This window comes from Lycorma delicatula, chromosome 10 (genome assembly GCF_047948215.1).
Source record: "Lycorma delicatula isolate Av1 chromosome 10, ASM4794821v1, whole genome shotgun sequence".
In the NCBI taxonomy this organism is placed as follows: domain Eukaryota; kingdom Metazoa; phylum Arthropoda; class Insecta; order Hemiptera; family Fulgoridae; genus Lycorma; species Lycorma delicatula.
Genome location: NC_134464.1, coordinates 80,395,709 through 80,420,304, shown reverse-complemented (window position 1 = coordinate 80,420,304; position 24,596 = coordinate 80,395,709). Strand labels below are relative to the sequence as shown.

Sequence of the window (24,596 nt, the reverse complement as noted above, 5' to 3'; positions counted from 1 at the left end):
TAATTCTAATAAATTAAATCAAAATATTCTAGTGAAGAAAATTAATATCACTAAGTCATAATTAAAAAAAAAAAAAAAAAATAGTTGTAACAAGTATCTAAAACACACCAGTCTAGAAGCAGTGTAAAAGTCCTCACACTTTTATATCTCATACTACCTTTCACTCAACAGGCTTGAATTTGATGATAAAAATTCTTTATATCTAAGCATCTTCCAGCCGAGAATGAATAAATAAACAGAACACAGAGAGCAACTGCCTTTTCAGAATAAATGAATGAATAGAAGTAATAGTAGATGATTCTATAATGATATCGGGTTTAGTTACTTGATGGCTGAAACTAAGTTTTTAGATTACAAGGTAATCCAACATACTCTTAAATTATTAAGATTTAAATGAATCCAATAAACATACAAAAGGAATCAATTAATTTATTTCAAAATAAATGTCTTAATTTGCTAAAATTAATTAAGGTGAAACCAAAATTCACAGCAAACAAATTCATATGAAGTAAAAAAAATCCATTAATGAGCATACACATAACTTTAAAATTAATTGATATCAAACAGCTCACTTAATTAATGAAACTTTTTCTTCCAAAAGACCTGAAAATGACCTTTTGGAGCTTCTTCTTCTTCAGCAGTGTCCAGGCACACTACGGTTACAGAGTGGCATTACCAGGCAAGCAAACACTTTGTTGAGTGTTAACACAGTGTTAATGTTAAAGCACACCTTAATTATATTGTTTTAAAATTATTAATTAAATTAACTAATCAAACTTAGCAAGTAAATAATACAAATACCTGTTTGGCAAGTTCAGTATAAGAACCTTTTTCTAATGGTTCAAGATTAGCCCACCATTCGCCAAGTATTTTAGTAACAGACCGATTTTCAAGATGTGGGTATCTTTGTCTAACAACAGAACGATGTCTTTTACAAAATATAAGAAAAGCATTCATTGGACGACGGGTATGATGAGGTGGTTCCGCGTCATGATGATTTTGTGATTCGTCATCGCTACTACCCATTATAATAGGCTGAACCTCAACCCCACTCTGCAAAAAAGAAATAAAACAAATATTAATTTAATATTATTTCACAAGTTAACTGAAGTGAAAAATTCCAGAGAAAGTTTTTGTAATGTGCAAGATGTCAAATCTGATCTCAATATTTTCAACAATAAACAGAATTTACTTCACCAACTATAAATAAACCACTCCACTATATAAAATAACAGACCTGAGGATGTGCCAAGCCTTTATTCCATAACCCCTTCGGGTTTCATATGTACAACACACACATATACTTTCACAAACTCACTCGAGATCAAAAGACCACAAAAACACTTAAGATTTAATATTGTTCAACCTTTTCTATGAAAAGAAATTTACTGAAAATTAATTTCAATCACAAAAAACGTAAATAGAAAATAATAGTTCCTGGTCGCCTTATTCCTAGTCCCTTCCTCCCTTGTTCTCAGATTTGTGGGAACAAGCCTTACCCTACTAGGTTCTCCATGCCAGGGATACCAGACCTAAAGCAGGAGGGGGATGATTTTGAGAGGACCAACAATTCAGGGACTAGCTGAACAATAAGCCTAATAATTGAATTGACAAACAGGTAAATCTAGTCCTCCTAATTTTTTTTTAGTCATCAGGCATTTGATTTGTTTGATGTTATTCAACATTACTTTAATCCTTTCTGTTTTATGCTCATTTCTATTATTAACCTCATCATCCAAACATAATTACCAAACACTATGTTCTTCTAAGCTAATTGTTTTATGAATTCCAATTTTTATCTACAATTTTTATACTATACAAATCTGTGTATTATCAAAGTAACTAAACCTAAATGTCTTAATATGAGGCTCAAGAGACTACTTCTCTTTGTAAGATTCTATTCCAAACGGCTTCTTTCTCTTACAGGTTCTCCTATTACGGCTTCTTTCTTATGTTCTTTAATTATTACTGTTACAATTTGGTTCATGTAAATGTTAGCAATTGTTCTTCTATTTCTATACTTGAACCCTAAATTTTTTAAAATGCTGAACATTTTATTCCAGTCTATGCTATCAAATGCCTTTTCTAAGTCTAAGTGCCAAGTATGTTGGTTTGTTTTTCTTTAATCTTCCTTCTACTATTAATATGAGTGCTAAAATTACTTTCCTTGTCTCTATAATTTTCCTGAAACCAGATTAATCTTCTCCTAACACTTCTTCCACTCTCCTCTCAACTCTTCTGTAAAGAATTCTAGTTAAGATTTTTGTTAAGCTAATTGTTCTATATTCTTCAAATTTATCTGCCCCTTGTTTCTTTGGTATCATAACAATAATACTCTTTTTTAAGTCTGGCTGAACTTCCCCTTCTCATAAATATTACACACCAGTTTATATAATCTATCACTTACTCACCTGCACTGCACACTAATTCTACAGGTATCCCATCTATCCCAAGAGCCTTTCAGCCAATCAAATCTTTTAATGCTTTGTTAAATTCAGATCTCATTATTGTATACCTCAGTATACAACAAATTTTCCTTAACTTTCCTGCATGCTCCATTTATTTTACCAATGATGGTTTCTCTTTCCATTTCTGAACTCTTTAATCCACTCTTCTTATGTCGCTACTTTGCACTTCCTGTTTACAGTATTTGTTAATAATCGATAGTTCCTTTTAACTTCTTCATCACTAGCATTCTTACATTCTTATACATTCTACACTCATCCATCAACTGCAATATATCCTCTGATATCCAAGGTTTTCTACCAGTTCTCTTTGTTCTGCCTAAGTTCACTTCTGCTGATTTAGTAATTTCCTTTTTAACATTTCTACCTTACTTTTTTACTCAGACCTTTTGCGATGTCTTCCTCAAAAATCTTCTTTACCACCTCTTCCTCAAGCTTCTCTAAACTCCATTGATTCATCTAACATCTTTTCTTCAGGATTTTAAACTCCAATCTATATTTCACTATCACTAAATTATGGTCACTATCAATCCATGATAAGCTTTGCAGTCGACGACTTGAATTCTAAATCTTTGTTTAATAATGACATAATCTATCTAATACCTTGCAGTATCACCTGGCTTTTTCCATGTGTATATTCTTTGATTATGATTTTTAAACTGGGTGTTGGTAATTACTAGATTATACTTCATGCTAAATTCAATAAGTTGGTCCCCTCTTTCATTCCTTTTGCCCAGCCCTTATTGACCCACATTATTTCCTTCCTTGCCTTTTCCGATTCTTGCAATCTAATCTCCAACTATTATTAAATCTTCATCCCCATTTATGTGTTAATTGCCTAGTCAATTTCTTTGTATAGGGTCCGGCATATAAATCTGACGATTTTGTAGTAATTGTTATGTTGGCACCACTGTCAATGAGAAGGCGGGAGTGTAGTACACTGACAGGTCTAATTCATGGTATTTCAGTAGCCAGTATGTCGTGGTTGGGTGAACAACAAGCGTTTGTGATTGAAGCTTATTTTAAAAATAATGACTCGATTATTGTAACATAGCGTTTATTTCGCAGACATTTCAATTTAAATCGAAATGTGTCTGTTCCTAGTAGAAATACGATATTGTTGTGGGTGAAGAATTTTAGGAACAAATCATCTGCTTTAAAAATGAAACCAACAGGATGAAAATGGACTGCGAGAACGCCTGAAAATATTAACGCTGTAAGGTACGCGGTCTCCACGACGTTCAGCAGCAAGACATGCTGCTGCGCTAGCCATATCTGATCGAAGAGTATGATGAATTCTTCATGCCGACCTGAAATTCCATCCATATAAGATGATGTTAGTGCAGCAACTTAATGCAAATGATTGGACGTCTCGCAAAGCAGCTTGCGAGGATTTTGTTAAATCCTCGAATTTAATTTTGTCATCCTCGAAAATGTCCACCAGGATGCCATTATTCTTTTAAGTGACGAGGCGCATTTTCATCTGTCAGAATTTGTGAATGAACAAAATTACCGTTATTGGGCTTCGCATAATCCACGGCAAATTCTTGAAAAACCACTTCACAGTCAATATGTTACAGTGTGGTGTGCGGTTTCAAAGTTCGGCATAATTGGCCCATATTTTTTTGAGGAGTTAAATCGCAGAGTAACAGTAACATCTCGTCGATATGTAAACATGTTGAATGAATTTCTGCGACCGAAACTGAATGACTTTCAAGGACATGAAATTTGGTTTCAACAGGATGGTGCCACCGCCCATACTGCGAGAATCGCAATCGATGTTCTGCGAGAAACCTTTCCTGGATGTTTGATTTCCCGATTTGGCGACATTCTTTGGCCAGCATGTTCACCTGATCTGGCTGTTTGCGATTTTTTCTGTGGGGGTATCTCAAACATAAAGTCTTCAGCAGTCGACCACAGTCAACTGCAGAACTCAAGGAGGCCATTCAACGAGAAACTGAAGCAGTTCCACAAGTGATGATTGAGCCAGCAATGTCAAATTTTAGAATGAGGTTAAGTGAGTGTGTGAGGAGTAATGGAAAACATTTGGATGACATCAATTGCAAAAATTGATCTTTAATTTGATATATTAAATGGTTTAATAGTATGAAACACAGTTTAATTATTATCCCTCAAAAATTGTCAGGTTTATATGCCGGACCCTGTATATACACACTCTACCTCATCATCATGATGATCATAGGCACTTGTAGGCACATAGATGTAAACAATCGTTGTGGCTTAGGTTTTGATTTCATCCTTATTACAATAATTCTATCACCATGCATTTTGAAATACTCTACTCTCTTCCCTATCTTTTTCCATTACGATACCTACTCCTGCCTGCCCTTTATTTGAGACTGAGAATTATTCTAAAATCACCTGCCCAAGTCATTTTCCTCTTCGCACCGAACCTCACTAATTCCTACTACATCTACATTTAACCACTCCATTTCCCTCTTTAAATTTTTTAACCTACCAACCTTTTTTAGATTTCTAATATTTCATGCTCCAACTTGTAGAATGTTATTTTTTAATTATCTGGTGACTCCTTCCTTAGTAGTCCCAACTCAGAGATCCAAACAGGGGACTAGTTTACCTCCGAAATATTTTACTAAGGGAGGCGTCTCCATCTTTGTTACATGAAACTGCAGAGAGCTACATTTTCTTGGAAAAAAAACCAGCTGTAGTTTTCCACTGCTTTCAGCTGCACAGTACTGAGAAGATTGAGTGATGTTGATATGCTCTTTTAAGTCCTCCTGACCTACATCCTTAACTACTTCTGAAAGAGCTGCTGCCCTCTTTCAGGAATCATTCCTTAGTCTGGCTCTCAATAGATACCTCTTTAATATGGTTGCACCTTCAGTCCAACTACTCTGTATCACTGAGCACTCAAGCCCCTCACCATCAGCAAAGTCTCATGATAGAAGGAGAAGAAATATATATAAACATAAAAAATACAACATCAAGAATATAGTAAAAGAATTATTTACTGGTTTACATTTATTGAATTTTCAAATTGAGATCTTTAAAGTTTTAGATTTATTGAATCTTAAATCATCAAGAAATTAAAAAAAGGCTGGATTAATTTAAAAAATTAAATCTTTCATTTTTTAATATACTCCATCAATCAGAAAAGTAAAAATTAAAACATACAATAGCATAGAAATGATATTATTAATTTAAATACCACAAACCACAATAATCAATCAACTAAATAATACAATTAGAAAATTTTAAATATTTAAAAAATCATTTTCACATAAAAATGAAGCCACATTAACAGAATTTATTTATATTACTTAGATATGAAACATTTCTAAATGATCATTTTGGAGTTCATTTCTCTGATATACAACCATCTTCCCAGTAATCGCAAATTATCTTTTTAAGAGAGCAATACTAAGACAGCATTTACATAAATTTAAAGCATTACATATAAAATCTGAATAAAAATAAATAAATTATTAACAATAAAATATTAAATTAAAAATAGTTAATGATTGCATATGCATACTATTTTAGTCTACACAATCCTCATTAAAATATGTGTATACTAATTAAAATATAACTGAATATGTTGAAAAGTACCCACAATTCATCAATTAAAATAATAATTGCATGAGAATTTTTAAAATACAGAAAAAATTAAACGAGAAATACCTTCAGTTTTATATACATAAACAGTCATTAAATTTATTTATTCTAATAATAATTAATGTCATGTAATAAAATAATTGCATACATACATATCTTTTATTTAAATATTTATAATATACCAACACAAAAAAATGAAACCAATTTATACTCTATTTGAAAAAAAGGATCATAACACAAGCTCTTTTCTTAAATAAGGCAATGCAAAGTACAGGAAAAGTTAATCACAAAGAATTATTTATTTATATTTACTTTTTTCTAAACAAGAAAAAATATAAATAAAATAAAAGATAAAAATTAATGTAACAACTACTATATCATTAACTTAAAGGAAAATTCTTTTCCGTGAAAACTCCAATTTATTCATAATTTATTATTATTATTAAATTAAAAAATCACACTGCAACAATTGATAAACTTAATATTCAATGGTAATGAAATAAAAAACGTAGACACTAAACATTCAAAATGTCTTTTATCAATGGTATATAAATAAATTCTTATTTCTTTTGTTAACTCTGGTTCCAAATTACTTGTACAAAAATCATGACCTTGAGAAAAAGAATACATACACTGGTACACAAATAAAAAAAAAATTGTTTATAAATAAACAAATTAATATACTACATAAATAAATAAAACAAAAAAATAAAATATATATATATATATATAATTTTTTAAACATGTACAATATAAATGTACATATACATATATGTACTATAGTTAGATTACGTTCACAGAGTTTATTGCTACAATATCCATTGTAACTACTTCACTTTTTTAAAATTGTACAGAAATATATCTTACATTTAAATAACTCAAAAAAATACATTTGTAAAAGCTACAATATATTTACATTATGTTTGAAAAGATATTCTTCAAGAACTCAAATTGAAATTTAGTTTGATCCAATTTTACATTAACTATTTTTGAAAGCTTTTAAGCATTATAGTAAAAATTAAACAATGATATTTGAATTAAACTTTGTACATAAAAAATTATAGTATGTTCTAATATCAACAATTAAAAAAAAATTTGTTTAGATTCCATTTAATTTCCCATTTCTGTTTTATAAATTCATATCTAAAGAACAGATTAGGATATAGTAAAGATTCTCTTTTAAAATTACATGGAAATTACATTTAGACAACATTTTTTTATGTGACTAATCAAAAATGTTGAGTGTAATTATGTGAAATGTCTGAATGTTCTCTTTATATCTATGGGTGACAATACATCAAGTATGCTAGGTATAACATTTACATATGCTAAACGAACAGGATGTGGTATGCCTTAGGTTGTTGAAGACATTAAAAACCTTTCAGTGAAAAGTCCAATCGGTTAATTTTGGTTTCTTGGTTTTGTTCACAAACCAACATCATAAACCAATATAATTAACAACACATCTTGGTGAATCTAAGGTGAAAGACATTTATACGATGTCACTTAACAATGAATGTAGCAATATATTCAGCTGAATAAGGTTAATCACATGAAGGTTCACTCACTTGCGTAAAACATAAAATTTGAAATTAATAAATTCTAGGACAATTAGAGAAATATATGCTATATTACACTATTACAATGGATTCAAAGATTTTCATTAAGTTATAAATTGGTGAGTCACACACACCAAATTAAAATTAATTCAGTAACAGGATGAAATATAGAAGTTTAAAATGATTAGAATATAATACAAATTCTGGAATAAGAATGTATTGAATAATGCAAAAAATATGCACCAAAAGTAAAATTAATGGTAAAAAATATTGTTTAATTATAATTAATACTAGATTAATTTAAAGTGTATGACCACGTACAAAATTTATATTGCCAAAATGAATACATTAAGCTGCATAATAAACAAAGATAAAAAATATGAAAATCATGATTAAAAGTAAAAAACTAAAAAAGAGACAAATTATAAATACATTATAATAAATGTAGCACACAAAGGCAGACTAATTACAATAACTGTGTTGCTACCATAGTTGCCAGTTGGTTCAGTTGTTTGATACCAGTTGTAAAATAACGATGCTTATCTAGGCAATATAATATCTTGGTAAATATTCAAGGTCATTTCAGGGCAAATGCTATGCAATATAACATTTAATTTATAGTATTCATTCACCAGTTTTTTTCTTAATATCCTACCGTAATGTATTTTTCATCAATTTCTTTAATACAGTAAGGTATATCAATAATAAAAATTAATGTTTAAACAATAATCTGAATACCTAATCAGTTTATTATCGAATGGGAAAACACACAATCACACAAACATATGTTGATATATAAAAATAGTCTGTCTTATCAAATAAAAAATAAACAAACAAAAAATAAAATGTTCTAATAATTACATTATTTCTGAAAAGAAACTCAAATGATTAATTTTGTACATTTACTAAACATAAAACAAATGGTATCAAAACAAAAAAAAAATGTAATCACCAAGACACATTAACTCCTTCAATTACACTACTCAAATAAAATAAATAGTAAAATAATGGCATTTCATAACACACCTACACAATCAATACATTCTTCTCTTCGTTTCTTTAATTAGTTTCTTTTAATTTAGTAAATAAAAAAAAATAATTTTTTTTTATTTACGTACAAGGTTTATTTTTCAGCGCATATATTTTGTTCTATTCTGTACAGGATATTCCTCCAGAGATCTCATAATAAATTTCCTTTTGATAAATTTAAGGTGAAACATTTTTTTTTAATGAAAAATTGTATATTAAGATAATTTGTATTGAAATCATCTATATAAATAATTTGAAGATATTTTTCTTCATTATTTTTTGTGTCTTCATCATTATTTAATTGCTGGATTTTTAAAGCATGAGTTGAAATAAAACCTAATGTCATTCTGATATTCAAATCAATAATAATCTTAAAATTTAAGAATATTTTTTTGAAAAAAGTTGTAGAAAAAATATATATACCACATGCTAAAGGCTTCTTAGCATAAGCTATAAAGGTTAGCTTATGCTAGGCACCAATTTCTTTACTTATGGTAATTATATACACAATATAAAAAATGTACAATTTATTTTAACTACTAAAAAAAGTTTAAAGAAAGAAAAAATGGCAATATAATGAAAATAATTTTTTTTTTTTTTTAATTTATTACTAAACTTAACTCGCTGATGTCGGTTGTCCCTGGAAACAGTGTTACAATAAGATTACAATTAAAATACAATAAAATTATTTTTGGTACTGCCTAAATCTTCCAAAATCAATCACAGTCGATAATTATTACCGTCCTTTATTTTAACCTTAACTTTATTAATTAAATTTCACAGAATATAACACTAATTTTTGAAATTCATTACAAAATCAGCAAGATCAACTCATATTTTAAATGAAAGTAAAATTTAAAAAATATTTATAACTTCTAAAAAACATAAAATCGATTTTGAAAAAATACTGGATGATGGAAAAAGAACGAATATAGTTTTTATTCTGCAGCACTCAAAAAGTGTTCTATGCATAATCTTGAAGCGACAACAATCAAATTTAATTGATACATTCTCTGTCTGATAGCAGCTACATTAGACTGTTACAAAAGCCAAGCTGTTATGAGCACAGGCTTTAGTGCCATAGCATCTCCACAAGACGCCTGTGTTCAATGACAATTGAACACAGAAGGCTGGTTAGGAAGAGAAGCTCCCATCGCTCGGTCAGTGAGAAGTCCTGATTTGACTCCAGTTTTTTCTTCTTTTGGGGCTACAAAAAAACATTGTACATTAAGAAAAGTTCCGGTCACTCAACCACCAAATTATAACGGCAGTCGGGGAAGGATTCCTGCAGACATGTTCGCCAGATTGTCGAATATTGATATATATATTTCTTTTTTTTTTTGCTTGATGATATCGCCACATAAGCTTGAAACTTGTGCATGGGATATGGAAATGTAGCATATGAAAAATGCCGTGCCTGACCAGGATTCGAACCCAGGACCTCCAGATGAAAGGCCGAGATGCTACCACTCACGCCACTGAGGCCGGCAATTGTTTCTTAAGGCATTGTTTCATTTCAGGAAGAGATCCAATAAATTGTAATTTTACACAAGCTCTACTAGTCTTTCTAAAGGCTGGAATACATAAAACATGTGTGAGCTACAATAAAGACCAGTAGAATTGCTTTCTCACAGAATATTGGTGTTCATTAAGCAACCAGTTTGTATTTGTATAAAAGAGTGTGTTCTAAAAGTCGCTGTGTAACATGCTTTAGAATTATGTAGTGCACCTGTTCTTTCGGCATTAGGTTGTTTGCCCTGTGGGTTTGTTGGGTGTAGCTCACTAATAAACCAAGACGTCAGCTGTTGAGTTGTGATTGAACGTTCTTCATTTCGTATTATTTCATTTATCGGAGTCAATAGATGTGAGAAACATAACTGTTCTTTCGACAGAGGAACGCACATTGCTCATTAAATAGTCTTTCGTTAAGGTGACAAGCATACTGATTTAGTGAAGCACAAGTTTTCTGAAAAAATTTCAAATGTTGCTGTTCCTCACCGCAACGCAGTTCAAATTCTTATTGAAAAATTTTGGGCAACAGGCTCTGTTGAAAACGCTGATCAGAATAGAATACCACCTAAACTAAACAAACAGAGCTACTTGATATTTCAGACTAAGGCTGAAAGTCCATCAAAGTGAATGCGTAAGTTAGCACAGCAGCAAGATATCAGACATGCTACCGCACAAAAAGCTGTGAGAAAGAACTGAAACTTTTATCCAGCTACAGATCATGCCAAAAGACTAAATTATAATGGTTTAAACATTTTATTGACCAAAAATCCATAGGTACCCTCGACATTATGTTTTTTATAGATGAAGCATGGTTTCATTTGAAAGGGTTTATTAATTCACAAATTAGTCAGAGGATTCTGGGTCGATGTAAGTAAAATGCACAGTGTGGGTCTATTTGTTTCTGAAAATACAATATATAATGATCATTACTGTGCTGACAAACTTCATTATTCAGTTAAAAGAAGTGGAAATCAATCACAGTTGGTTTCAACAAGATGGCGTCACAGCGCACACAGCAACAGGTCAATGACTTTTTTTACAAAATTTCTTTGGTGAACAAATTATTTCGAGGGGTTTGTGCCAAGCACAATCACCCAATCTAACACTCCCAGATTGCTTTCTATGGGAGAGAGCAAAGTAAGCAGTGAATTCCAACAGACCATGCATGACTGACTAACTAAACACTGCAATAACGGAATACATACAAGAAATTCCAGTAAATCGGCTAATTAAAGTGTAAGAACATAAATTGAAACGTGCTGGGGGACCATTTTCAACACCTTTTATAAACAATTCCAGTTATTGTAATATCCATTTCTATAAAATAATGAAATAAAGATACAAGATAATAATTAAAGAAGTTTCGTCATTATACTTCCATAATCCCAGTGCACAGCAACTTTCCTAACGTTCTTTATATTAAATTCCGGTATTTTTACAGGAGAGATTGTGATTCGTATTTCACTAGGATCAACATGCTGATGTGCCACAGTATATTTGGTTTTGTAGAAAATGCAATGAGAAAACCATTTGCTCCTCACTGTTCCAAATATGTTTGGCACAGAAAGTATTTTTTTTTTAAGCATGGTTAACAATTTTTGCAAGGATTGACTATAGCAATTAATACACAGGCATAATTTTACATAATTAAATAAAATTTAATTTTCATGAAGAGCCATCAAACACTTTGTCTCAATCCTTTGACACTAGATAAATTATAAGTAGAATTGAAAAGAAAATTCTAAAGTGTAATTAAGATTTTGAAGCCCCTATCACCATATTTGATCTACAGAATTCTGCCACATAAATTTTATTTTCTATTTAAATAAATTGTATCTTATAATCTTAATCTATCTTAATTATATCTTACATTTTATGAGTTATATCTTCTTCTTTTTTTTAAATTTATTAATAAACATTTTAGTTATGCTTTAAATAAAAGTACTGAAACTCTTCAGTTAATATCAATCAGTAGATCTGAAATCAGGTTTTCTTTTTATAATTTCAACAATATTTGTTCACAGATCATTACAAGTGAGCTAACATAAAGGTAATTGTTAAATACTACCACTCCACTGGCCTCCATATCTGAATGGTAACATTTCTGTCTATCATCCATTTGTGGATACAAATCCCAGTAATAATTGGCATTTAATTAAAAGCTATAAATTTTCAAATCTCATTTAAAAAAAAAAAAAAGTAGCACAGTAGCTTTTATCGAGTATGTATTTACCAGACAGTAAATAAATAATTTGTAGTTTAAAAACAATGTTTATTAGTTTGCTGAACAACCTACATAATGCTACATAATGTTAGTTAACTAAATTAAGAGTTCAAATCATCCAATCTTCTAATTCCAGAAAAAAATTATTATTTAATATGGGAAAAGTTTTAGCAAAATTTGAACCTGTTTCAAATACAGTTCATGTGTTTTAACAAATAATTTTAGTATGATTTTAAAATATCATTAATATTAACCCAAACAAAAACAGATTTCCATTGGAAAAACTAAATATTTTTTTTTCTAATTGCTGATTAGCCCAAGACCAGTTTAAATGAAAAATGGCAAAAATAACAAGAAAAAGAAACTAAAAAAACATAAGATGTTAACATCAAACTAAACATTCTGTTTTTTTTTTTCAGTTTGACCTCCAGAACCACTGTAAGGTATTATTTCTGGGAATAAATGAGGATGACATGTATGATTGTAAATTAAGTGTAGTCTTGTACAACCTCAGATCAACCATTCCTGAGATGTGTGGTTAACTGAAACCCAACCACTAAAGAATGACACTATTCACAATATACTATACAAATCTGTATAAAAGTAACTGTCTTTTAAAGTATGATTTGAACCTTATAACTCTACTGCAAAATCAGCTGATTTGTGATAAGTTCACCAGTAGACCAACCTGGTGGGTTAAAACTAAACAATAAGGACAGTTAATCTACATTCCTACAAAAAAATGTACTTTCTTTATTTTTAATTTTCAAATATTGTATTAATTTCAAAACATAAAATCAGGAAAAAATTAAATTTATTTGAAATTTCTACAGGAAAAAACTGTTTTTCACTAAATTTTATACACAAGTGTCTTCACAACACAGTTTTCAAATATAAAGCACCTAATCCACAGAATTTAGCTCATTCAAATTTTAAAAAAAAAGAAGAAAGAATGGTCCTGAAAAAAGTAAACAGCTTTCCATTACAACTTGATGTGATGGTTCCACTATACCTGAAATGACACATGGAGAAGGTTCTGGCAATTGGAAATTGAAGTACAATAAAAATGCTGATGGCCAAAGCCACATCATTGCAGTTTGTGCAGATTTATTGAACGCACTACAAAATTCTAGATGCAGTTACTGCTGCTGATTTTTTTTTTAATGATTATAACGAACTGACAAGTTGGTGCCAATAAAAAAATATATTCTCTGAAAATCAGATGATAATCAAACACACTTTTATTTCCAAAGGTACTACAAATGTACTATGTTTAACAAAATTCTGGTCCAAGATAAACATTTTGGATTGTAACAAAAAATAAATTTTAAACAATATTTTTCTAAAAAACAATTTTAACTAAATTACAACTTTCCTAGAATACACAAGAGCTAGCTAGCACACTTGGAATAATTCTATGAATTCTTCTCAGTCATTATTTTTTCTTCTGAAATATAATTGAATTTTAACCTGAAATTTCTAATAAAAATTAATGATTGTAAACTGTAGTGTAAGTTTTTAAAGAATAATTTATGAACTGTTAGAGTAAAAAAAAATCTTTAATTAAAAAGTTTAAGGAGGCTGAAAAAACAATAATGGATGAATATAAAATAAAATTATGTTGAATAAAACATTACTGAAGTAATTTACATTCAAATAATCACAACTCTCAATAATAAACCAAAAATACCATTAGCTATAAGTATGAATACACGGAATGATCAACAAGAATACTTGGTTTGAATACAGAACAATAAGAATATGAGATATCACCTCATAAAATCAAATTTTCAGAAAAAAAATTTTAAAAATTGCTACAAATTAAATGAATATATATATTTGAAAAATTTTAACATCATAAACTTTTTACAATAAAACAGAACTCTGTGAAAACACCATTCAAATCATTCCATCTGGTACAGTTAATGAGAGACAAACAAAATGGCAAACAATTAAATACACTGAAACTCATACAGCTTCTCTGAGGAAACATTATGGATAAAAACCTATCTAACCATCAAATTTAAAACATTTATAAATTTTTAATATTTAAAAAATACTCCAAATGAAAATTGTTTTCAAATGTTCAAAAATGATTTCTATCTCATTAATAAATTACTAATCATAAAAAATATGTGTGTGCATTTGTGTGTGTGTATTAACTTCAAATGACTTTGTTGCTGGCAGTTATATTTTTAATTGTGATTTTATCTTGTACATCATATAAAATACAACTGATATTTTCCTAATAATACAGGAAAATTCACATTATCAGTATATACATATTTATATTTAAATGATTTGTATGGATAGGTCAATGACCAATGCAGACAGTAGTAACCCTTGTCTTAACACATTACCATACAGTGCTGTTTCTAAAATTAATTATCAGAAATTATACACATCTAATAACAAATAGCAATTTTTGTACGATTTTAAAATAACTTTTAATATTAAATTCACTGAAACATCATGGATAATGAACTAAACAACAATCATTCTAAATTATTTATGTCATGAACTAAAATAATCCATTAAACTTGCCATATAATAAACAAACTAATCAGACCACTTCACCAATTACTTTTTTCAATATATTGCTAACAATAATAAGAGAAACACTGATAATGCAATAGTTTATATTTTGTTTATTAATGATAACAATAATAATAAAATTATTTTACTGTATTACTTTATTTTTTACAATAAAGTTGTCTGAAAATATTATTACATATATTTTTATTATACAAATAGGCTTCTGCTATATTTTCCCAGTTAGACCTAACTGAAATACTTTAACAGAACTTAATATTTAAATCAAATAAAATTATTTTTGATAAAAAAATATTTATAATATGTAAATGTAAAAATATTTATAATTATAAATATAAATAATTAAATATTTAAAATATTAAATAATTAAATATTTATAATTAATAAGAAAAATTAATTTTTATATAAATTGTATTATAACATAGAAAACACCATAAATTAATAGTTTTCAATTTATCATTAGGCTGATTTAATTAGCTTCATATAAGCAATCAAGACCTCCTTTATAACTTTATTCACTTTTATAATTTTTTGAAGTGCTACAGAGGAAACTCTTTATGGATAAAACAAAAGATGTGTTTCTTTATCATCTTCCTTCTTTTTAAGTAAAATGAAGGATACATGCCATAACCACCATCATCTACTGGCATTTATAGCTTAGATCTTTTACATGCATCAAAATCAAATGAGAGGCTGTAACAGGTAGTTTAAAAGAATAAATTAATCCCCCCCCCCTTTATATTGCATTATAAACCTCAAGTAAGTAGGAAAACAAAGGTGTTAAAAACTAACTTATTTATTTTCATAAGCAGTGGGTAGATAAAAGAGATGTTAGGAGCATTTATTTATTAAGTTAACTGCTAAAACTTTCAGAATTAACTAAAATAAAAATTGTGATTATTTTTGATAATTCTCGTTAGATAATTGTTGTAATATTAATAATCAAAATAGACAGTTGCTTAAATCAGTATCCCTTCTGTTAATTTAAATTCTGTAACAAATTTCATCTTTCAATTCCATGCTAATATTTAGCTTTAGTTAATCAAATTAACTAAACCTGGATGTCTTTATAAAGCCTCCCCCCCCCCCTTAGTAAATCGTTACAAGATTCTGCAGCAAATTTCTCTCATCTCCAAATCATGTTAATGACCTCATCATTTCAAATGTTATGATCCAGCTAATTTTTAACATCTCCTGGCAACACCACAATTCAAAGCCCTCTATATTATTTTCCTTTCTGTTTTTTCAATACTCTATGTTTCACTACCAAAATCACTGCAATCCAAACAAATATTTTAAAAAATTTCTGAACAATTCTAAGATTTATAAATGATATTAGTATTTTTTTTTTTTTTTTTTTTTTTTTTTTTTTAATAAAAATGTTATCCTTGCTTATGTCAACCTTCTTTTAATGTCTGTATTAATTTGTCTACCCTTTGTAATATTAATTCCTAAATAGAAATTTAGGTAAAAAAAAAGTTAGGTACACTGAAATGAAACGACTAGCACTAGATAGGGAAGAGCTGCATCAAGTGAAAAGCTGCACCAGTCAAATGAAAAAAAAAAAAAAATTCTCCTATTTTTGGTATATTACTTTCTCCTACTTCAATATTTAATTCTTCATTGTCATTTTTTTTTTTTCCATAATACATATACGCTTATTTATTTTTGGACTGAAGTTCTCTCCTAATATAATAAATCCATGCCATTTAGTATTTTTTCAACCTCATCTTTAGTTTCTGCACCAAAGAACATTGTCACAGGCGAATCTTAATATCCTTATTTTTTCTAACTAGTTAGTAGTTCTGCTCTCAAACTTGTGTTTAATTTTTGTACTGCTTCTATGAACAAACTGAAAAAAGGGAAGATAGTTTTTTGTCTCATTCTTTAACGAATCATAGTATGTTTCTTCATCTTCTCTCTTTTAATTACTAACTAATTCCTGTACACATTACAAATAATTCTTTTGTTCCTACATATAACTCCAAACTTTCATAAAATTTTAGATACTTTATTGCATTCTACACTATGAAATACGTTTACCAGATCTACAAATGACATGTAGGTGGCTTAATTCTTTTGAAGCCTGACTTTTAGAAATTAATTTGAGGGTCAGAATAGCTTTTTTTTGTACCCACAGTCTTCGTCCATAAAACCAAACTGGTTGTCATCTAATACATTTTCTACCATAAATAATATTTACCTGTAAACTACCCCAGAATATTCTATGCCTGCAACTTTAAAATGATAGTGCAGTCGTTCTCACTTTTATCTGCTCCTACTTTCTTCTGAACAATTACTTTTTTTTTTTAAATCTGAGGGTTTCTCCAAAAATCACAAATATTGTACACAAATGTCCAAAGCTTACTCAGTCTTCTACAGACCATAATGATTCAGTAGGTATACAATGAATAATAAAATAATTTTTAAAAGCATTAACTCAAAAAAATAAATAAAAATTAAATGAAAGAAACCATATATATAATATTTTTACCAGATCAATTTAAAACATGTAGATTTGTCACTCAAAGAAATTAACAGAAAGCAATCAATCACTTTCTTAAACAAACAATCTATTAAGGATTTTTTTTTAATTATTAAAACTTTCCACAATGACACAATCCAGAAAAATGTGCTGTATCATGATAAGGTATCAGTTACACCACTTATAATTTCACAGTCCAGGTGATGACTGATGAGTGATGAATGTCAGATGTCTTGTACAGCAATTAATAGTAATATTTAAGATGTTGAACATTAATTTTGCAATAAAATTCATACACATATTAATATTTTATTTAATCAATAATAAATAAAGCCTAAAGCATTCCCATGAGGTTTAAAGATCAATTTTCTCAGTGCGTGACTGTAATAGAGAGCAAGAGACTTGTAAATGCATTAAAAAAATTCAAATAACAATATCCATTATAAGCCCTACTAGAAGGACAAACAGAAAAAAACGTTCTAGGAAATCAACCTAGAATGTTTAAAATATTTTACATTTATTAAAAGTTACATTAAAAAAAAAAATACTTCGAAATACCACACTACATTAAAACCAAACAACAATAACAATGTCTTTGCCAGGAAGAGATAGGAAAATATATTTATATATATATATATATATATATATATAAATAGGGAAGATTACACAGTTAAGATACTTATAAACTTTTAAAGAATCAAAATTAATTTAAAGACGAGTTGGAGAGATTATTCGACAACATTTTCAGAAACCATAATATAAATATTGTCTCCAAAAAATTAATTGTTAATATTCCCAACATGGGAATGTACAGAAGCCCAACAGGCAACTTATAACATCTTTACACATCTATTTGACATTTATTCTATTCAGTGATAGTACAGCACTGAATTCTGAAGGTAAAACCTCTCGTTATACCCACTGACAGTGAGCTGTATAGCATGATTAGTTTTTTACAAGAACAAATCATTAGCAACTAATAAATTTATGGGTGTTAGACTAACAGAAATAATGTTATTACCGCATTTAGGTGCATGAGAGGTGGATCTGCTTGTTCACCAAATGAAATAAAAAAAAGTACTCTAGCAGATACAACTGCTAGAAGTGAAAAATGATGGCTAACATTTTAGGATCATAAAGGAATTTTATTGACAGAATTCAAGGAACCTGAGACTACAATAATAACAGAGATTAATTTTGAAATGCTAAAATCATTTCAGAGATCAATCCAAAACTAATAGCACAGGATCCTGACAAATGATGTTGTCCTTCTGCACATAAAAGGAGCCCCACACCACAGTTTGCAATAAAACTACCACATTTAATAAAATGGTTCTCATATAATGCTTAAGTTAAATAATGCAGGGCGCAGTTACAATCTGGGAAGTAACTTCATCCTGTTAAAACAGAACAAAAGCGCTTGCACTGAGATTCAGCATTAGTGACACTGCTTAATTCTATACTTATGTGATCTGGTAAATTGCAGCTGATTTCTGGACAGAAATCAGAGGGCCAATACCAAGAACACTGTACCTAACTAAAAATCTCCCTAACTATTTTAACCTGTGATTTCCTTTATACACAAAAAATTCAGGAATTTATTAATTCATTTAATTTAAGGATTGAACTGAACTCTAGGAATAAAAACCTTAATTTTTTTTATATAATACTATACTATTCCTCTTTTTATACTTCAGACGCATTTTTTACATTATTTCACAACCTCAGGCATGCTGTAAATGTATTTTAACTAGGAGGCTAAGATGGATATAAAAATTGATGAAAAATATCAGGCCCTAGCTATATAACAAACAAAATCCACTTCTCAACTAATATGTATAACAAAATTAATAAAAAATTCTAAAAAAAAAAAATTAAATTTATAATCCAAATATTAAAATAACCCCTTTAAAAACTTTTAATTACTTTTAATGAAATTTGATTAAATTTTGTTTAGTTTAAACAATAAAATTTACAATTTATTAAAAAATACAAGCTGTGAATTTATTTATAAACTGATGAATTTTAAGTAAGGAAATATTTAAAAAATTAAATAATAACCCATATATAATTTACTTCTATAATTACAATTTTATAGAAAAAAAACTATGATAGTTGTGAGAAATACCACACAATATACCAAATGAACAGTCTACCTTGTTAACATAAAAATATTAAAGTGGACAAGATAAGACCCCCCTCCATAATCCATAGCACAATCTTAACATTGATATACACAACTGACATTAGAATAAAACCAACTATGCAATACAGAGCAACTCTCACTCTACAATGAATTAATGAATAAAATTTTATCTGATAATTCCAGCATTCACGAGATAATATACACAATCCTAAACAAAAAATGTGTCAATACTGATCTTAACACTATACCACTTGATTTAAAATGCTAATATCACATCAATATGAAAACTTATAGACAAACAATTTAGTATAATAGGTAATAAATTAGCACAAATTCTTTATAACTCTCCAAAAAATAAAAACAGATAAAGAATCAGTAGTTTTTAGTCCCTATCCCAAAAGAGTAATACCATAAACCTAAGTCTCTCATAGAAATATTATTAATACTTCAAAAATAAAACATCCCTGTTGGAAAAGAAACCAATCTCAGCCATTCTTCTGGGTGTGATACATGTAAAGCATCTGAAGTTCAACTGGAATTAATTAAGAGCTGCTTTTTCTGAGAGTAACAATGTTCATTATCCAGTCAGGTGTTATGGTGTATACAGTGCAGGAGTAAATTTTTGGACCGATTATAAACTGAATTTTGGTAAACGTGCCGTGCCAATATGCAACATTATGTTCAATACAGTTTAGAAGGCAATGAAAAACCATTTCATTCTCCATCTTCCATAGTCCAGCAGGAATGTTTGTTATTATTTGAATGTCTAAAATTTTTGGAACAATCATCTTACGTCGAATTGAAGAACACCATGATAGTTATGACACCTAAAATGTGTACATGATTAATTATTTTTAAAAAGCTATAAAAAATGCTGCTGTGAAACTGTTCAGCCATTGAAGCATCCCATGGGAAAGCTTACCCATTGAAGCTTAGAAGGGAAAATGAGAATTGCAGTAAAATTCCCCATTATTTTCTTCAGCAAGCTGAATATATTGTTTCATAAGATCTTTGAAACGTAGGAGTATGTAGTCGTATAAGTTATACCTTCACTCTCTTCGGGGCTGGCTGAAAAATTAACATCACTGAAAGCAATTCTAACTAAAACCATTTATACCTTAGATGCTTTACATGTACCAGTGATAAGAAAGGCTGTAACAGTGTATAACAATAAATTATTGTACACTCTTAAAGAGGGAACAATGCATACTCCAACCAATACAGAAAGGAAAATTATGACAGATCAATATTTTGTAATCAATCAAATTCAGTGAATTATGGTTGGATTTGGCTTAATTCACAGAGTATGAGATAAGATATGGACATAATAGCACATAATGATGATGATGATGAAATGATGATAATGATCAGATAAGTGTCCTTCTGTAATTCCTGGGAACTGCCTACGTTCAATAATTTTGTCATTTTTGTGAGAATAAAATTGTTGAAAGCAACCCTACATTAGCTGTCAACATGCCTAAGAAATAAAAATTAAAATATATGGCAAAAAAAGATGAATTATATTCTAGGGATACATTCTTTGTAATATATTTTTATACTGGTAGATAAAATATTTTTCTTAATAATTTTAAACACTTATTTATCTTTTTATAAATAAACTTATTTCTTAAAAACAAATAAATATGTTATTTTAAAAAAGTCTTTTTACAGTTTGGCAAAAAAAAATTAAATTTTGATTTATAATTTGAGTTGTCGTTAATATTTTGTTTGAGCTGATGTCTGCATATAAGAATCTGAATGGCAGTAGTAATATAAAGTATGTATATTAACAATGAAATCCCAGTTAAAAATCAATATTACTACTGCCAATCAGATTCTTATCTGCAGACATCAGCTCAAACAAAATATTAACAACTCAAATTATAAATCAAAATTTAATTTCTTTTTTGCCAAACTGAAAAGATTTTTTTAAAATAACATATTTATTTATTTTTCATAATAAACAACACTGATTGTAGCTAAAAATGATAACAATAAGTTAGATACTACTTCCAACATCAACGAGACCTCTTTTAACCCCAGATTAACCGAATCAATCACATTACAAAAAAAATAATTCAATTAACAAAAAATACTTGTATCATACTTAAACAAAATAAATAAAAGGAAAAAACAATAAAAAATTTTATGGCTTTGCAAAATTATTAAAATAAATTGAAAATTATATTAAAAATTATGAGTAAAAAAAAATAAAACAAGAAAAACTAATTATACATCACTGGAAAGCATTTTAATTAAAATTAAGATATTGTGCTAAAAGATTTGCTTGTATGATAAAATCAATAATAAATAAATAACCCACTTTATTAAATATATCTATGAACCAACTATAAAAATCAGTTGTAAATTAATTAAATGAGTAACAGTACAAATATTTACAATTAAGGAAATATTATTGTAATAACATTTAAAAAAATAATAATAACAAATGACAATAATAGCAACTAAAACTTCACTTTTTTGCAATTCATACTCGCACATGTGCATATGTGTGTATGTATACATGTGTTATACCTTATCTATTTCCTTAGAGGAAATGCTAACAATTGTCTGTCAAAATTAAAAAAAAATCTTACATATGAACAATTTTTTGTCCTATTGAAATTTTTTTCTAAAATATATACCCATCAAGTAAATCACAAAAAAAACTTACTCTAAGGTCAAAAAAAGAACAATCATACAGATTTACCCTCTACAAAAACCTTGATAACAAAATCATACATTTTTATACGTACAAAAGATAACAAAGAAATAAATACTGATACAGATATTTTTGCTTAATAATATAAGAATACAACAATAATAATGTATCACGAGTTATAATAAAAACAAAATAAAATACCATTAAAAAAAATATTAATTAAAAATAAACAGACCAGAAGGAGTCTGGTATTTATCATAAAAACATCAATCGTTGATTCAATCTATCAATTACTCACAATTTCTTTTGGCATGATAAGCTGTCCAAAATCCAGTCATGAAACAGCAAAACCATGCAAAATCACATAATTATAAGTTTAGGAATAATGCGACGTAAGTTAGAGCATTAAGTATGTAAATCAGACAACAAAGAATCATGGACAATATTAATGACTGTATAATGAACACAGTTACGATTGAATCCAAGAAATATCCATATAACAAGGAACATTTTTAAAAAGTTACAAGGAATTTTTTTAAAAACAAGTTACAGTACCCCTATTTTATAAAATTTATATACTACGAACATAAGCTTATTGGTATGGATACCACAATATTACACCATAATAGATTTTACTGCTTATTAAAGGAAAATATGTAATCTAGATTATCATATTTGCAGTTAATAAATGCAGTGCTTGAAGGAAAAATTTAAGTACTAAAAACTGCTAAGAAACACAAAAGGTACATTAGGACAAATAAGTTCATGAAAAGAAATTAATTACAATTTATTTATACAACAACAGGCTGACACCCAATAACAATTAATGAGGGATGACAATGAATTTTTATTGCACGAAAAATGCCATATCAACCAGGACTCAAATCTGGAACGTCCAGATTAAAGCCAGAGATGCTACCATCCTGCCACGGAAATCTGCATAAGAATACATGTAACTGATAATTAAGGATATATGATGAAGTAGATGTCATGAGTAGTACTGAACAGAGTATAATAAGAAACTGCATCAAACAAGTATTATAATGTCATAAAAAATTTATTTGTATGTATTACTGAAGTAAACAATTTTATTTTAGCAATTTTTCCATTATTCCTAAGCCCCCATATATATATATATATATTGTAATGACATACATTATATATATATACATATTCAAATACATAAACCTCTTTGCTACAGTTAGTTACACATAAATATTACAATAAAAACCACCTGTGGTGTGTGTGTGTGTATAATAACATATTTTTATTCTGATTAAGAACTGACTGCATTGACTATAGTCAATGCACATTTTTACCACTGTCCTGATATGAATGAAAGTTAATTTCTTACAATTTTTATGAAAGAAACTTGACTGGTCATAATTACTAATATTTTTTATCTATAAATACTTTTGCTGATAAAATTATATTTTCAATAAAATTGATGACTGTAAAGCCAAGCAAGGCCTTACAATTCCTTCAGTTTTTGACAATAAATTTTCACATTAAAATTACTTTTAATGGCAATACATTAGAAAAGTGATATACGATAATTAGACATTAGAAAAGTTATCACTTTTCTTATTTAAAACTATGAATTATTTTCTCTCTACACTTATATCTATTAATGATTATGGGACCTAATAATGTATGTAGGTTACATACATTAAACATTAAACACTAAACATACTATACAAGATTAATAAGTGCAAGATTATGAACAAAAAAATAATGAAACAATCTTAAAAATAAATTAACATAAAAATTGGATCACCAAAAGTTGAAATCAATAACACTTTATTGAAGAAATATATACTAAAAACTCTATGAGCAATAGACTCTATCATTCTTTTTACAGATTTTAACAAATTGTCTGTAAAGTAGAATTGAATTAATAACAATAAACTTAAAATAATGTCAAAACAAAATTGTTGCTCATAATTAAGTGTAGATAATTTATCTAGGTTCAAAGATTATATTAGCAGTATCAGCATTATAGAAACTATAATTTCCACAAAATTTTAAGATATCCAAGCGAAAAACAATAAAATATAAGTTTACCAAAAACCAATCTAAGAATTAATATTTATTACTGAACCGAGAAAAGAAAATGTAGAACAATAGAAAACAGTCTCACACACAAAGAAATTTAAGTGCCACCATATTCAAAATGTTATAAAAACCTTGTATATTGTTCCATTAGCAAAAGAAAACTCATTCAACCATAATTATGGCAAATACAAAATGCCAAAAAGTTAGAGTCAACCTAATTTAATTTGTCAATAAGTGAATTGATAGTTATGAAATAAAGATATAAAGTTGGAACATTATCTTTACACGGTTGGACAACCTTATCTTTAA

The 24,596-nt window shown here is 28.4% G+C and overlaps 1 protein-coding gene across 2 annotated transcripts in view; it reads right to left on the bottom strand.

The window, feature by feature from the left end:
* Positions 1-24,596, bottom strand: part of bbx (bobby sox) — a 71,200-nt gene that overhangs the window by 35,929 nt on the left and 10,675 nt on the right. For both annotated transcript variants that reach the window (XM_075377424.1, XM_075377425.1), the window contains exon 2: positions 802-1,053. In XM_075377424.1, coding sequence (XP_075233539.1) covers positions 802-1,026 — 225 coding nt within the window. In that variant the 5' untranslated portion in view covers positions 1,027-1,053. The remainder of the gene's footprint in view (positions 1-801; positions 1,054-24,596) is intronic.